The sequence below is a fragment of the Sardina pilchardus genome, chromosome 4, assembly GCF_963854185.1.
Source record: "Sardina pilchardus chromosome 4, fSarPil1.1, whole genome shotgun sequence".
Classification (NCBI taxonomy): domain Eukaryota; kingdom Metazoa; phylum Chordata; class Actinopteri; order Clupeiformes; family Clupeidae; genus Sardina; species Sardina pilchardus.
In genome coordinates, this window is record NC_084997.1 from 34,886,383 (window position 1) to 34,904,137 (window position 17,755).

Sequence of the window (17,755 nt, forward strand, 5' to 3'; positions counted from 1 at the left end):
GAGAGAGACTGATGGACCTGCTGACAGTTATCCAGAGAGTCAACACAGCAACAGTAGTTTAGAAATATGAAAAAACAAAAAACAAAATACACAGACACATCAAATTCAAATGTTATAAAAGTGATATAATATATTATACATGTGAACACCAGGTGTGTACAGTGTTAATATACAGTATCAAGATACATAAAGCAGGAGGCGTATAATTGCCCTACCAGACGTTGCCCTATTAGCAGACAAAATCTCTTCTGTCTTACCCTGCTCATGGTCTGGTGGATGTGTGTGTTTAGTTCTGCGTCTGAAATGAACCACCACAAACACCAGCACACAGGAAGCCACCAGGACAAGAACAACACGCTTGATATCAATACTGCGACTGAAACCGCCCACTTCTGTAGACAGAAACAGAACACACAAAGGTCACCCATGAGTAGTACTTTTCATAGCATGATGTGTTAGTCCACTCCAGACTGTGATGTTTTATTTAATCAGGGTCTGAGGTGCTAATAATGAATATGCTGCTTGAACCAACAGGGTGCTATGTGGGTTTAGGGAGAGCAGCTAAGCTGCCTGTGTCCAATAATTCAAATGATACCACATTGAAATGACATTTCCACTACCGAAAGACAGGACACAACCCAGCTGTACTATGCCACAGGATAGAACCTGCGAAGGGTGTTTTGGTCTTGTTGCTGGAGTGTGATTTAGTCCGAGGAGATGTTGAAGACGTAATTACAGTATACCCATATGGAAAAGATATAGAAAAAACGTATATGCGAGCAATGTGTTTTATACAAAACTTGTATAATTTTACATCATATATAGTCCTTACAGGTTACAATGTTTTATATGTTTCAGGTTACACAGATTTAGCAAGGATCTTATAGTAGTTTCACTGTCATATAAAAACCTGATTTTTTTATGCCAGTGAAACCATTATAAGATCCTTGCTATTTTTTTTTTTTATATAAAACACACTGCTGGCATATTAGTTTTTTCTATATCTTTTCCATAGCCTATGGGTAAACATAATCAACTTGTAAACAAGCTGTATTGGCAAAAGTAAACACCCAGACATTGACAAGGGCATTTTGTACCGAAGAAGTGAAGAATACGGGAGGCTATTTAAATATATTTCAGTGTGATTCTGAATGTGATTCATTTGATCAATTCTCAAATGCCTAGGGTGGGTATCATGAGAAAACTCAGACTGTTGCATATGAGTGCAGTTCACATACTGTAAGTACATACTACAGTATAAGTAACTGTAGATTGGTGAATTCATCAGATTGTAGTATATGAGTGCAGTTCACACTATAAGTGCATACTACTGTAAGATGGGCGAATCACTCTTACACATATTGTATCATAATAACATCCTCACCTTTCTGGATGATGAGTTGAACCTTTTGTTTGTCTTTGCCCAACGGTAAACCCAGTCCACAGTAATGAACCCCACTGTCCTGCAAGGTCAGACGTCTGATGGTGAAAGTGAAGAAAAGCCTGGCTGTGTTATCATGAAGGGAGTATATCTCCATAGAAGCTAAGATTCCAGGTTTGTTCAGTCTAACTAGAACATCATCTTTAACAAGACACGGATCGCGGCAGAAGTACTTTCCTGTCAATGTATGTCTTTTTAGGTATGGACACCGAATGACAACATCTCCTCCTACAGTTCCAGACACCACTACTGATGCTGCACAGGGGGTCACTACAAAACAAGACAAGGTGTTTATTGTTATTATTATTACATTGCATGTTAAATGCAATGTACTGTTATCACTGTTCTTCTTATCGGGATAATTATTCTGCTTCCGACCAAAATCAACGATCAAAGGCTCTAAAACCACTGAACCGTTTGACGTCATTCAAACACTCATACACAGGTCTTGTAACGGAGATTTGTTCTATGTATTTTTCACATTTGTGAACTTTATACTTTTTGAGATATTTACGATAAAAAAGTTTAAAATTCCCATAGAGTTTACATTGAGACCCTTTGGCGGCAAAGACTAATTGTTACGTCAGTGCTCAGCTGTCAGTAATCAAGGATCTCTGAGTCTGATCCAAAGCCATGGCATCACCACTGCGCTAAACCAGGCTAAACGTGAATGTTACGTTACGTCTACAGCTGTGAAAACATTCTACCTTGCCACTGTAATCCAGGACGTTGTCGTCTTGTCTCCTGTTAGGCTACTCCTTACTTGATTTGTTTATATCGTTACAGTAGCCTAACCGGTTTGCTCTCGGTAACGTTATCAACAGCTAAAGACAATCTAACCTAAAGACAATCTAACCTAACGTCAATGTAAACACTGTATTTACTTAGCTAACGACAACCAAACTTGCTCCAGGCTAACGTTTAACGTCGGGGTAGGCTGCAAGGCGAACAGGGTTTAGCAAGCTAGTCGTTAGACTTGCCAGCCAGGCAATCATTTAAAGCTTTCGGTATCATTCACAAATTAAAAACCTAAGCTTATTGTACATTCCTATTAGGACAATCACGCACCTGAACACACTTCGAAGAACATACTAGCTCATCCTGTAAAATGTGTAGCCTAGGCCTACATAAAATATCCTAGGCCTACTGTAAGCTAACGTTACATTTGCTAGATATCCTACCTGTTGCTGCATCATCGTTGATTGGCGTTGTTTGAGAATGAGATTGTATTCCGTATTCCATGCCTACTTTTAACCTGCTTGAAGGCTATAAGCTATCCTACCAGTCGTTTCACCACTAAAGTGTCAGCTCTTGCAACTCGTTTGAAGTTGGCAACTTCATTTCAGTCTTTTCAAATTCTAATAAATGAAGAGTTATTTTCCAAAATAGCCTAATAGGCCTATCCACAATTTTGATGCATTTTCATAAATCACTTTTTAAATGTGACTTTCCAAGTAGGCTAGCCTAATTTTAGTGGAATTGTAATTGGGTTATTGTTATTTATCTATTCGTCTGTGTAGCCTAGTTGTCTTTTTAACTATAGGCCTAATACAATTATGTCAGTAACCTTTTTGCATTTACATGCAATGGTAATTCCTTCCATGGAATTACATTTTCTAGTTACTATTATTATTATTATTATTATTATTAAGACTAGGTGTTTATTATGCTACTGATCCATCTACAGTGATAAGCTGTTTAACAGTGCTCCTAAGTGTAAACGATGTTGCAGTAATAGACCGTATTGATTAGAGAGAAGATCTGTTTCCAGTGTCAATCTGACTCACCTAGGAGAAATGAGAGAATGCAGATGAGCATCATCATGGTGTGTGTATTCATGTTGAGATCTCAGCTTGTCTGAAGGCCACACCGTTAGCTCAATGTGCACCTGCCCAAATATACACACACTTACACACACACACACACACACACACACACACAAACACACACACACACACATGCACACACACTAACACACACAAACACACACATGCACACACACACTCACACACTGTGGTTAACATCGTCAGTTGGCCAAGGCTTGACCGATAGGCCACTGCAAACCTGACTTGCTTTGGATAGAATCGATACCTACATACAAGTCACCTCTACTTTGACTGACACCACACACAGGCGCATGTGTGCATGGGTGTGCACACACACACACACACACGCACACACACACACACACACACACACACACACACACACACACACACACACACACACACACACACACACACACACACACACACAAATATAGTCATACCAAAGCTTGACGGATAGGCCACTGCAAAGCTGACTTGCTTTGGAGAGAAGCATTAAAGTTTTCTTTTTCTTTTCATTTTATTTTGTTAAACTGCTTATACACAAAATGTTGGTGTGTCACACAATTTTCTACCAAATCTGCAAAACCATACACGTATTCCTTGTGTTTGATTCGGTTTTCAATTTCCTAAAACACTTTTTGCAAACATCACACACAGTTTTCTACCTAACCTAATCAGTGATTTAGTCAAGACCGCTTAACCCTTATGTTGTCCTTGGGGTCAATTTGACCCCAAGCAGTGTTTAACATCATAAAATATATGGTTCACTTTTTTTGTTTTGCTTCAAGTTTCATGACTTTTCCTTATTTGAAGGGTACAACAGAGTAAACATGAAATTTGCACAAAAATATGTTTCCAATGTCCTGTAAAAAAAATAGTTACGTTGGTGGTATTGGGGTCAATTTGACCCCATTTTTATGAAACATGATGAAAATGAATATTTGACAAATTATGGATATTATTATTGTAATAGTATGAGAACATGTAGCTATTATCATTATTTCATATACAAGTACATATTACATATAAGTTATTTTGGCAGGTCTGAAAAAGTCCAAAAAGTCAGCCTTTGGGCTGTTGACACTGGATTGGCCATATTGCCAGTCAGGGTTCCAGGGTTCATAAAGGGGTGTGGGGGGGTGGGATTGTTTTGTAGGGCTTTTGATAGTGGTTATTACACTCTTGTTAAGTACCTACCTCAAAAAAAATTGGGTAAAAAAAATAATTTTAATCATTTTTGAGAGTTTTTTGTAGCTGGGGTCAAATTGACCCCAAGGACAACGAACGTCGTAAGATTTTAGGACAACATGAGGGTTAATCCGACACCAAGACATTACCAAGATTGGAGGGTATCGAGACCAAGACCAAGAACAAGACAGACCAGTCAAGACCAAGACTAAGTCGAGACCAAAACCAAGACAGGTATGTAGCCTACCACTAAAAACATTCTTACCCACTCACCCGAAGCAAATAAATTATAACACCAGACCCAGCTCTACTGTGTTGGTTTCGCCTCCTTCTCCCTTTGCTGGCTGTGGTATTGTACGACCTGTTTCTGTTCCTGTCTAGGGGGAGCTGTGGAGGTCCTAGTGGACTAATTGAAGTTCTAATTAGAGCCCTGATAAAGGCAGCGTTCTCCACTTGGTTCTCCCTCTGGCACAGCACGCACATACTCGCTCTTGGCGGAGCTGATTGCAGCTCTGCTTATTTACCTTTTACACTGCATATCCACATGCTGATCTATAGTGATGGGCAAATGAAGCCTTGAGTGCTGCTCGGCACATTTCCCTAAATATCCCTCACATATATATAACAGACCCCGATATTGATAATGATAACAGTGACCCCGCTATTGAGCATGATAACAGTGACCCCGATATTGAGCATGATAACAGTGACCCCGATATTGAGCATGATAACAGTGACCCCGATATTGAGAATGATAACAGTGACGATGAAGGAACTAAACCCCTCAGCAGCAGACAGGTCACAGGTGAGCAGGTATAACCCAAGGGGAGGTGCTGTGTGCACAGGTGAATATGAGCTGGAGGAGGTGCTGTGTGCACAGGTGAATATGAGCAGTAGGGGTGCTGTGTGCACAGGTGAATATGAGCAGTATGGGGTGCTGTGTGCACAGGTGAATATGAGCAGTATGGGGTGCTGTGTGCACAGGTGAATATGAGCTGGAGGAGGTGCTGTGTGCACAGGTGAATATGAGCAGGAGGAGGTGCTGTGTGCACAGGTGAATATGAGCAGTAGGAGGTGCTGTGTGCACAGGTGAATATGAGCTGGAGGAGGTGCTGTGTGCACAGGTGAATATGAGCAGTAGGAGGTGCTGTGTGCACAGGTGAATATGAGCTGGAGGAGGTGCTGTGTGCACAGGTGAATATGAGCTGGAGGAGGTGCTGTGTGCACAGGTGAATATGAGCTGGAGGAGGTGCTGTGTGCACAGGTGAATATGAGCCAGGAGGAGGTGCTGTGTGCACAGGTGAATATGAGCCAGTAGAGGGTGCTGTGTGCACAGGTGAATATGAGCCAGTAGAGGGTGCTGTGTGCACAGGTGAATATGAGCAGTAGGAGGTGCTGTGTGCACAGGTGAATATGAGCAGTAGGAGGTGCTGTGTGCACAGGTGAATATGAGCTGGAGGAGGTGCTGTGAATATGAGCTGGAGGAGGTGCTGTGTGCACAGGTGAATATGAGCTGGAGGAGGTGCTGTGTGCACAGGTGAATATGAGCCAGTAGAGGGTGCTGTGTGCACAGGTGAATATGAGCCAGTAGAGGGTGCTGTGTGCACAGGTGAATATGAGCAGTAGGAGGTGCTGTGTGCACAGGTGAATATGAGCAGTAGGAGGTGCTGTGTGCACAGGTGAATATGAGCAGTAGGTGTGCTGTGTGCACAGGTGAATATGAGCTGGAGGAGGTGCTGTGTGCACAGGTGAGTGGTCCCAGGTGAACTGGTGCATTGTGTGTAAATTCAGGACTGTGGTCTGGTCAGTGGGGTCGGCCCACAGGTGCAGTAATGTCTGACTGCAGAGCCACCCACAGCCACTGTTTTACCACAGTGATTTCACCACTAAATTCAACAATTCATATATTCCTTTAATGTAATTCCCAGGTGTAGGTCTGTTAATATTACATTTGTAAGCACCTGTAACTTAGAGTTCTTTTTGTGTTACTGTATTGGCTCAATGTCCCAGAATGCTTGTGTTCTGTGATTTATAGCATTCTATAGCAGGCAGTGAAACGTTTGAAGGTCAACTAAATGGCTTGGGCAACGGTAGCTAAATCACTCGGTAGCCAGACAACATGATCAGTCATGTTGACTTGCTACAATCATGATAACATGAGTTGACATGTTTTAATGGTATCAGTCTAGTGCACTTCATATTGCGTTCTTCGTTTGTTCGTGGCGTAAACAGGTGCTTGGCTGGTTAGCAAATCAGGTTGTTTACATTGAGTAGGCCTAGCAGTTCAATACCCATGTGGAGTTATAATTACTTAATATTTTTTTTGGTGGCGTATTCATGATCCAGTGCTACTACAGCCAATTTTGGCATTAATAGATGTCATGCATGTTTGTATTTGTTCGTCCCCAGTTTATATCAGAAAGTTGGCAAGTCAAGGTGCCACATCTGTCGAAGACACGTCATGAATCGTGGAACGTCATCAACGAAGCCAGTTGACACAGGAGCCAGTTTCCATGTAACACCGGTAAGAAGGGGTTACACATTGTTTTCACTAAACAGTGGATATCTATACAGTATATTTAAGTATCCACAGAGAACATTGTCAAGCCAAATTGCAAAAATCCGTGGCGCCCAATGACCGGATCTTGGCATTTTTTCAAATACGAGAAAATGAACGTTTGGTTGCCAGTCTCATTTGAGACGTGGTAGGCGCTAGCCAGGCTAGTGGAATAGGGGCTTATCACTCAATGCAGCGTGACAGAGACTCATCTGGTGAAATACAAATTCATCATGGCTTCACCCTAGAAATAGACCATTTTTGAGGATATTTTTTTTTCATATCTTGTGCATCCTGTAGAGTTTAGATTCTCTGCCCGAGCCCGACCATGACCCATTTCTCGCCACTATCCTCGGGCTGGGCCAGGTCGGGCCTTTGATCAAACATTTGTGTACTTTTTTTTTTTTTACTTTAATAGCCATTAGAGCCCGATTGACGCAAAGTGCGTCAAAACAAATACCCATTCTTCTCTGTTGCATTGCTCCGCGATTATTAGTTGCAGCAAGATGAGACCTTTAATGCACGAAAGAGCAGAAGTGGGCTTTCCAACGAAACTAGCCATTTGTCTATGCGATGCAGTAAGAAATCAATCATGAAATTAAATCAAATTTGATCAAATTTACAGTCTATAGGCTACTGCTCTTTGTTCACCTGCGCACCCAATGAATTGAATTACTCGCAATAACACTTTAGTTGACGGGTTCGTTCATAACACATTCATTAAGGGCCTATAGGCTAGAGGTCCATGCAAATCAAACCCCCCAAAAAACACCATGCCAATCTTTAGCTATGGCGAAGCGGGTATGTGATGATGTGGGGCTATTTTAATTCCAAAGGCCAGGGGAACTTCATCAGGATACATAATATCCTGGATCCATGATAAATAATCTAGTGTAAATTTACCACAACATGTTTTATTGAATTTGAATTGTGTCAACAATGGCAAGAATCGCAAAGGATTCAAATCACACAAACACGCATACCGCTTTAAAACTGTCACCCAAACACAAATAACATGTTAAATTTGTCACCAAAGCACACATAATGCTGTAAATCTGTCACCCAAACACACATGATGCTTATGGTCGTGACTGAACACAACGATTACCACTGACTCCCTCAGATGTCTCATGATTTATCACAGACATTCCATCCTCTCAAAATCAGAGTTAAAGTGTCCCTTTAACAGACAACTGTTTAAAAGCTATTTCTCAAGAGGAGATACAATGAGGAACAACTGGGATGATTGAAACACTTTTGAATTAAACCTAACCTTTAGCTTAAAGATCTATATATACTGAGAGTCTGAGAGTCTGAAATAAGGTTTTGTCTTCCTCATTAGTAGGTCTCATCAAGCAATTAGGATACAGAAACAATGTATGTGCACCCAAGACACAATCAGTTGTCTCTCTCTCTCACACACACACACACCTTTATACCTTGCACCGTATCATAATATCATTGCATCATTGTATCATTACACCCTCTCTGCACACACACATGCCAGTACAGTGAGTTAATTAAGAACCAAGGACATTAAGAACATTTCTATAGTCATACAACACATGATTTGTTGTCTACACACCAGTTACTTTAACAATTTAATCTGTATTAAAAACCCTATCTAAAAAACCCCTTTTCTTCAGTGCCTCCAATTTTGCTTCATTTCGACGCTTCTGCTCCTCCACCTGGCGCTGTGCCTCTCGCGCCTCCGCCTCCACCTGGCGACGCTTCAGCTCCTCAACCTTGCGCTCTGCCTCCTGCGCCTCAGCCCTGCGCTCTGCCTCCATCTGCTGCAGCTTGAGGGCCTGAGTATGCTCTCTCTGCTGCTGCATGGCCTTCATCTGGCGACGCTCCAGCCCCTCCATCCTGCGCTCTGCCTCTTGCGCCTCCGCCCTGCGCTCTGCCTCCATCTGGCGAAGCTTCATCTGGCGAAGCTCCATCTGGCGAAGCTCCATCTTCTCAATCCTGCGCTGTGCTTCCTGCACCTCCGCCCTGTGCTCTGCCTCCATCTGCTGCTGCAACCTGTCGGCCTTCTCCTGGAATCCCTTCTCCAGCAGGAGAGACTGCTCACGCAGCTGGCTGGCTGTCAAGGCAAGACAAGATAAGGTTTATGTTAAGATTTATGTTACAACTGCACTCTAGCATAAGGCAAGTTTATGTTCCTCCTATCTGTGGTGTGTCTATGTGTGTGTGTGTGTGTGTGTGTGTGTGTGTGTTGCAGAGTCACTCCTCTCTGTTGTGCTGGTGTGTGAGTGTCTGTATAAATGAATATCTATATGAATTTCTTCACAATTTGTATTTTAATTTACATTTATTAGGAAAGGTTTGGATTATTTAGATTAGTTATGAATGTTTGCCAAATGCTTAAAGGAACACTTCACCTTTTTTCATATTAAACTATGTTATTCCCTTAACTAAGACGAGTTGATGTAACCTGCGTTGTGTGGAACCCCCGCGGTCCAGCCCTGCACACGCCCGGACTCAAACCCGCGAGACAGCAGCACCTTGGATCGGTAGTCGAGTGCAAACAATCCAGCTAAAAGCCCAGGCTACTAGTTTTCATGCCAGCAGCGCTCTTGAGGCGTCGGGGAGTGAGGTTTACTAACGTTCGACAAGCACAGATAACTAGCTGGCATCCGTTACATTGATACATACCTCTCACCTTTCAATGCGTGCACTCACTGGCTCTGGCGCTACTTTGATAGCACTTAGCTAGCCCAGTTCATTCATTAGGATCCAAACAGAGATGAATTTAGAAACGACCAAACATCTCTATGTTTTCCCTATTAAAATAAAGTAACACGAGAAGTCACACGATCAAGTATGGTGAGACAAAATAATTGTGGTGCATTTCTAAGCATGTAAGAGGGATAACTATGTTGTGTGGCGGAATAATAATTGGGAGCACTTCGACTCGGCGCAGTAATATCAGCACTCTTGCACTTTCAGTTTCACTTTGGAGTGAGGATATTACTGCGCACTTTCAAAGTGCATTTGGATGTTGCTATTTGAGTGTCCTGCAGCAGAGGATATGATGAACTTGGGGGAGTTGTATCTGAATCTCTAAAATGCAAAGAAAAGCTTTCTATGTCCTTCTGCAGCTTGAAGGTGGAGTGCAAGATCAGCTGTGCGAGAAGCTGCCACCTAGAAGAGAATTGTCCCCACTGGCTACCGCCGTTCATTCCGACATACCAGCACTCCGACATTGACGTCCAATTGTCGTAGTGGAGGCATGTCTCTTTATGGGAGAAAGTCCCACCACTCCGACATTTTTTTTTTCATGGTCGCAGTGGCGGTATTTAACTTTTTTTTCAAACAACGTGCCATTCCGACATGAGGTCATTAATAGGCTATTAATGTCATAACTATATCCAATTGTGTAAAATAATAAAGATTCACATTTAAAATGTCATTGTGAAGACTTCTTGATATGGTTATGTGTCTGTTCTTGATATGGTTATGTGTCTGTTGCGTGCACGACTCGGGAAGTGAAAGCAGTTCTATGGGCATGGCAAGTTTTCTTCTGTCTCATTATTCGCGGACTAAGTGGAGCTAAATTAAGTTATTATTTTGCTGTCACTTCGTCTGTTTTATGGCCAAGAAGGTTGTATTTGGTATATGTGGAGAGCTCGCTCTCGTCTTTTATCTGACATGCAAGCCGTATCTTTTTAACCACGGTTTCACGAGTAAATCAAACGGTAGCCGAAGCTATATGATTCTTATTTGTTTGTCACTTCGTCTGTTTCTATAACACAAAAGGATCGATGTGTTTGGTATCAATGGAAAGCTCTGTTTCTCCTCTTTCATTTGATATGCGTGTTATGTCTGTGCGATGCCTGGTCCCGGAGTGATTCAAGCGAGAGCAGTGGCTGCGTGGGTGAACGCAGAGCAATAGACTGTAAATATGATATAGGCTACTTTCATTTAAATTCATGATTTTATTTTTATTTTCATACTTGATCGTACATACACGTGTCTAGTCTCGTTGGAAAGCCCCGGTTCTGAGCTCTTTCATGCAATATAGGTCTCATCTGGCTGTGACTAATAATCGTGGAGCAATGTAACAGAGAAGAATGGGTGTGTTTTTTGACGCACTTTGCGTCCGTCGGGCTCATATAGGTCCGTTAAATTGACGTGGAAAACAATAGGATTTGTAAACTGTCGGAATGGGGGTACTAAAATGTGTCGGATTGGCAGTATGTCGGAATAACACCATGTCTGAATAGCGGCATGTCGGACGAAAGGGATGTCGGACTGGCAGGATGTCGGACTGCCGACATGTAACCGTCTCCACTTGATGCAAGTAATTCATTATGGATCTGAACATTGCATTTTTAGCTGTTTCTTTCCCACTCAATTAATGATTTCACAAATTCAGCATTAGTCAAAGCTTCAAGGAATGTACTGTTAGCCTGCATTGTTCACTCAACCTTGGTAAATTTGTCTGCCAGCCTGCCAGCAAACATCTCTCAGCTGTGGGTTCTCCATGAAGAATTCCTCCAGAACCCCTCCGTACAGAGCCACAGTTATGGGCACGCAAAAAATGCTTGTAGTGTGTACAGAACACTTGAGGATTTTTCTCGTTGTTGCTGCTTAAAGGGATATTCCGCCATTTGTGGAAATACGCTCATTTTCCACCTTCCCTCGAGCAAAACAATCGATATTTACCTTGTTCCCGTTCATCCAGCCATTCTGTGAGTCTGGCGATACAACTTTTAGCTTCAGCCTAGCATAGATCATTGAATCGGATTAGACCATTAGCTTCTCGCCTGCTAGCTTCATGTTTAAAAGTGACTAACATTTCTGGTAATTTTCCCATTTAAAACGTGTGTCCTCTCAAGTTAGAAAGTGCAATAAGACCAACTGAAAATGAACCCTGACGTTTTTCTAGGCTGATTTGACATGGAACTACATTCTCATCTGGCGTAATAATCAAGGCAACTTGCAGCTACTGGCACTACTACTGCTTGATGTCTATGGGGACTATTTTCAGATGCTGCGTACAATATCACTGCGCCTATGGTACGTTTGCAAGTTGCCTTGATGAGAGTGTAGTTCCATGTCAAATCAGCCTAGAAAAACGCCAGGTTTCATTTTCAGTTGGTCTTATTGCACTTTCTAACTTGAGAGGAGACACGTTTTAAATGGGAAAATGATCAGAAATCTTAGTCACTTTTAAACATGAAGCTAGCAGGCGAGAAGCTAATGGTCTAATCCGATTCAGTGATCTATGCTAGGCTGAAGCTAAAAGTTGTATCGCCAGACTCACAGAATGGCTGGATGAACGGGAACAAGGTAAATATCGATTGTTTTGCTCGAGGGGAGGTGGAAAATGAGCGTATTTCCAAAAATGGCGGAATATCCCTTTAAAAGACATCAGATCAGGGCTGTACACTGTGAGCAGGTCGTCGCAAAAGCGAGTAAAAATATATTATTGCGAATTGAAACAATTAAATGGGAGCACACGTGCGAGTACTGATTTCAACCCTTTTATTCGCATGTTGCTCCTAAAATGAATCCACACCAAGTGGATCAAAGTATAGTACAATTTTCGCACATCTGAACGGACTTCGAACGGGACTTCTCTTCTTTCTACACGTTACACGACGCAGTAGTCTGTCATTTGTGGTAGTTAGTATTCGTCTCGTCTGAAAACTAGCGTACAGTAGGCCTATAGGCTAGACTTGAGGCTGCACATTAAATATTAAATTATGTGGTAGCCTACTACGATACCAGTTATGTGATACATTTGTAAAACTAGGCTTTCAGCTCAGGTCTGTGCACGTTCTCGGTATTGGGATGATGTTGGTCATTGTTGGTCAATTACTTATTTAAAAAAAAAAAAACGATTACGATATTTATGAGCAATAGCGTAGCCTAATCTAGGGTGGTCATTTTTAGTGTCTTTATAACATAAAAAAAAAATCGATGGTCACCAGATATTGTATTCTATGGTATTCACGTCCATAGTGGCATATACTTGCACGCCCAAAATGTTTGGAGAGGCAGAGCTCTTATAATATGATGACAGAATCTTACACGTGATAACTTTGTTTTTCAAGATAATTGTTTGGTCAGTAGCCTATAGGCGGTACATTTAGCCTACACGTTGAGCTATAACTAGCAGACATAACCAGCTCCCGTGCAGTTTGGTTGGCAGCATGATGACACTAGAATCTAGTGACTAGATGACAGAGCTAGGATACACGACACGTGCTTTTGTTGATAAGCCGATTTCTGCAGGAGGAGTTCTCACGTCTTGGGCAAACTCGGACTGCCTGCATTGCGTGTGAAGTGTAGGCTATAGCTATTCCAGGTAGCCTAGCCCATAGCATGCATTTCAGCATATCATATGAATATAATTTCATGGGTTTTATTTTTTTCAAACGCCAAAAGATCACGTAGCTCATGTTTATAAGGCATTAACTGTCTATTCAGCGCTCGCACAGAATTTGAGGAAGTGGTGGGGGAAGTGTGCCCTATATGCCGTAAAGCAGTCGAATTTTGTAGTTCTTTGGTTCGTACCGGTTCGTACCCGAACCCCAAAAGGTTGAAAAACTCCATGGTGTTGCTTTGAAAACAGCAGGCTACTCACTGTGCTGAACAGTCTCCTGCATCTTCTCCCAGACTCTGAACTTCAGGTTGTCCAGGTGCTTTGCCACATTGATCAGAGCTCCTGAAACCCTCTCTGGATCCTGCAGTGTGCACTGGGCTCTGGAATAACATTCAGGAGTCAGTGCTGCTGTGGGATTTGGGTTCAGAACCACAGAGAAGAGAGAGACAGGAGGCAGATCACTCACCTTTCCACTGTGCTCTTGTAGTTCTGGAACATAAGAAAAGAGAAAATGTGTTGTGATCAATTCTCATGAGTCTCACCTCTATTATTTACAGGTGGACTCACTGAATGATCAGTGTTTTTTCAACATACCCCCCCCCCCCCACACACACACACACACACACCCGCACACACACACACACACACACCCGCACACAGACATACACAATAAAGTCTCACTTTGATTAATATTACAAGAGGTAGGAAAAAGCGCTGCTTCAGAATCACCACTTTATTTGACTAGAATGACGTTTCGGCACTAGGCCTTCATCACTTCACCACTTTGATTAATTGAACTCATCTCAGTGATTCTCCTTCCTGTCTTGACTCACACCAACACCACATTCAACAGACCTTCATATCAAGGGACTCTCAAGAGACAATAAGACTGAATTCACTGAAACAGATTCAAGACTGAATGACACTTACTTGCAGGAATGTGACATCATCAGCTCCCATCTGCTCTTCTATGGTTCTGATTGTGTCTGAAAGAGTTGAGATCTCTCTGCTCATCTTCTCAATCTTCTCCTTCATCATCTGACTCTTCTGCTCCTCTTCCTCCCTCAGTGCAGCTATCCTGGCTACCTCTTCATCTCGTAAAAACTGGTGAAGCTTCTCAAACTCCTCCTTGATCTGCTTCTCTGTGTGCTGGACTTGAGTCTGGAATAAGAATAAGATCAATGAGCAAGTGTATGTGATTACAATGTATATATGTATTATTAATACAGTTACAGTATATATTCCATAAAATTGAACCTATAATACATTATTACACGGCTCTCTGGAATGCTGAGGGAGCCTCCCCAACATTCTGAGGTCAGTTTCTTTTGTATAATGACCACTCCGAATGTATAATGACCGCTGCCAATGGCAACGTTTTTTTGCTTCAGATTCACGCTACCGCCAGTAGATCGGTAACGGCTGATTTGAGATTGTAAATTGTTATTTATTGACTTTTTATAAACATTTGTCTCCCTTCACTGTTATTGGCAAGTAGCTGTGTAATAAGCGCAACAATGTATAGAACGCCGGTCATTATGGGAAAAAAAAGTCCCTTCAGGTAGAAGCAAAACCTGTTCTGTTCATCCTGTCGGGACTTATTTTCCGTTAATGACCGGTGTTCTATAGCCTACATTATCCCTTACATACAAATTAACCTATAATAGAATAATAAAATGATTTACAGTATCTGACTCACCTTAATATGATTTGCCATTTCTTTATAGGTGATGTTAGTTTCTTCAAAATCCTCCAGTTTCCCCTTTAAGGACTCCAGATTGGTCTTAATCTCCTCCTGGAACCCACAACACATATGAGTTAACATTAGCTGGACATCACACGGTATGAGTGAATATAACACAGTACTGATTTAGCTGGACACCACATGCAGAGCTCAACATTAATGGTTGCCCAGTTGCCCTTGCCCTTTAACAAAATCGTTAAAAGTGCCAATCAGATTTGTAGCGTGATCACAGTCTCTGCTTCCTCTGTGTGTGTGTGTGTGTGTGTGTGTGTGTTTGTGTGTGTGTGTATGTGCGTGCGTGTCATCTACGGTAATGGAACTTCTAGAAGAAGAGCAAGTTTTTTTCATTCACAAATCGTGGTGTTGAGATATCTTCATTCATCAAACTTACCTTACGGTCAACTGCTACTTCAACAATGGGACTGAACTTGTGATTATTGTGTTGCTTTGAGTCTCGGCACACCAAACACACAAGCTGCTCATCATTATGGCAGAAAAGCTTGAGTCGGTCATTGTGGAGACTGCAGAGTGCTCCTCTCTGACTTCTGTCCTGAACATACGTCTCACACAGGTTTCTCAGCACACGGTTGAGGGGAGGTTCAGGCTTTGATGACCTCCTCCTGCAGATTGGACATTCTCTGGAGCCTTTGGTGTTCCAAAACTGCTGTAGACAGACTTTACAAATACTGTGAGAGCAGGTCAGGAGCACAGGGTCCTTGTAGATCTCAGTGCACACAGGACAGGAGAAATCCTCCTCTAGCCTTGAAGCCATTTTCCAACAATAAAAGCAAACAGTGTCCTCAGGGCAAACTTCCCTCCTGTTGTAGCTCTCCCACAGACTTTACTTTCACTTTCAGGAAACTGAAAATCAAGTCAGTTTCTAAATCCTGTTGGTATTTTAATGTACACGTGCAAGAATAGTTACCTCTTCTGCTTCTTTTTGAACACAACTATGTCCAGTTAGATAGGTTGTAATTAATTTTCACCGAGTAGTTCAGTCGAGGTGTAGCAGAGAGCAGAACAGTCGTCCGTCCCTGAGATTCACTCCCTGCTTCAGGTCAGGTGAGTCAGAGGGAGGGGTCTGGAGAAGCTGCAAGCTGATTGGTCAGTTTCACATTCCTTCACAGACTAGGTTGTTCAGTCCCTTCAGTCAGGTTCAAAGTAGCAGGTTCAGTGAACTCTAACTGATCAGCATGAACACAGAATATCAGTGTTTGTTTATCTGCTATCCACACAAATGCTCTCCTGTATACTAATGACATGTTCATTCACAGAGACCTGAGTGTACTGTTCATTACATCTAGGAGCACATTCACATCACATGTGGACTTCAAACATTTACCAGCTTGCACAGTGCTAAAGCATGCAGACCATAAGGGCTCCAATCAGTATTAGTATGTAGACTACAGCACTAAAGCATGCAGACCATAAGGGCTCCAATCAGTATTAGTATGTAGACTACAGCACTAAAGCATGCAGACCATAAGGGCTCCAATCAGGAGTTGTACTGGTTATTATTACTCCTCATTGTCCCTTCATAATAGCGTCTGTGGAAGAAACTAAAGTGTGTGTGTGTGTGTGTGTGTGTGTGTGTGTGTGTGTGTGTGTGTGTGTGTGTGTGTGTGTGTGTGTGTGTGTGTGTGTGCGTGCGTGCGTGCGTGCGTGCGTGCGTGCGTGCGTGCGTGTGTGGTTCAAGCCCCATTGTATTCCCATATTAATGTGCAGAGTTGTGAGTGTCCAGTGTGCAGACACACAGAGGGGCAGCTGGGGGTCAGGAGGGGAGAGACGCTACCTGGACACAGGACACACGCTGGGGCGTCATCACCCCAACAGGGTCACCTGGGTCACCTGATGCTGAAACACCTGAGTCCAGGTAGAACTGATGATGTGTCCAAGTGCAGCACAAGAGGTGACCTCTCAACTCTGTCATGTCCAGCTTTGGTCATGTGTGGGTGAGCTCTAATGGACACAGCACACCAGATGTTGTGGTGGCCTGCTGGGCTATTGTTTCAGCAGTGCTACTGTGGACATCACACAGTTCTTGCTCTGGTTCTTTAAACGTTTCAACATGTCTACCCTCAGTACAGGCCAAGGCTTACTGGTGTAGAGTTGACCTTTCATCTGCTGATAAAGGGCACAGATAAACTCACACTAACAATCACCAACCAACGAAGATATTTTATTTGATTTCTGTACTGAGCAGAGTTCAGCTGTGCAGGAGTTTGTGTTTACTGCAGCGCTCTCAGTCTCTTTAGTGCTGTTTAATCTCCAGCATTTCTGACCTCAGATCAGACAGAGGCAGAACCAGCTGCACCTGTGCTGTGTTGCTGCTCTACTGGAAACCTCACAGGTGAGAGGAGAGTGTGTAGTTACACACTAACCACCACTAGATGGCATTATTTATATTTTAGCCCCTCTAGGGAAGTGACACTCTAAATGTAACTCATATGACATTATTATTTACAGGTGTGCACAGAACCGGTGTTACATATACAAACTCAATTTGTAAAAACAATTCAAAAGTCTGTGTGTGTATAAATGGGAGGCACTTCAAAGAAGCTTAGGTTATAATCTGTAATAAGTAACTAATGTATTCAAATGTCTACTCAGCATGTGCGAAACAATCAATTCAATTCAAATTCAATTAAATTCAAAAACA

General features: G+C 42.4%; 1 protein-coding gene across 1 annotated transcript; it reads right to left on the reverse strand.

Annotated features, from left to right (window-relative positions):
* Positions 1 to 8,069: 8,069 nt before the first annotated feature.
* Positions 8,070 to 13,728, reverse strand: LOC134077915 (uncharacterized). Its single transcript, XM_062533552.1, has 2 exons — positions 13,614 to 13,728; positions 8,070 to 9,101 (listed from the first exon to the last, which is right to left on the reverse strand). Exons 1-2 carry the CDS (start codon positions 13,633 to 13,635, stop codon positions 8,617 to 8,619), a joined length of 507 nt encoding a protein of 168 aa, XP_062389536.1. The 5' UTR covers positions 13,636 to 13,728; the 3' UTR covers positions 8,070 to 8,616.
* Between the last annotated feature and the right edge of the window lie 4,027 nt (positions 13,729 to 17,755).

Coding starts and splice junctions, on each gene's coding strand:
- LOC134077915 (XM_062533552.1), bottom strand. CDS start 13,635: ATGCAGGAGACTGTTCAGCACA. Junction 9,102..13,613: donor GCAGGAGACTGTTCAGCACA/GTGAGTAGCCTG, acceptor TTGCCTTGACAG/CCAGCCAGCTGCGTGAGCAG.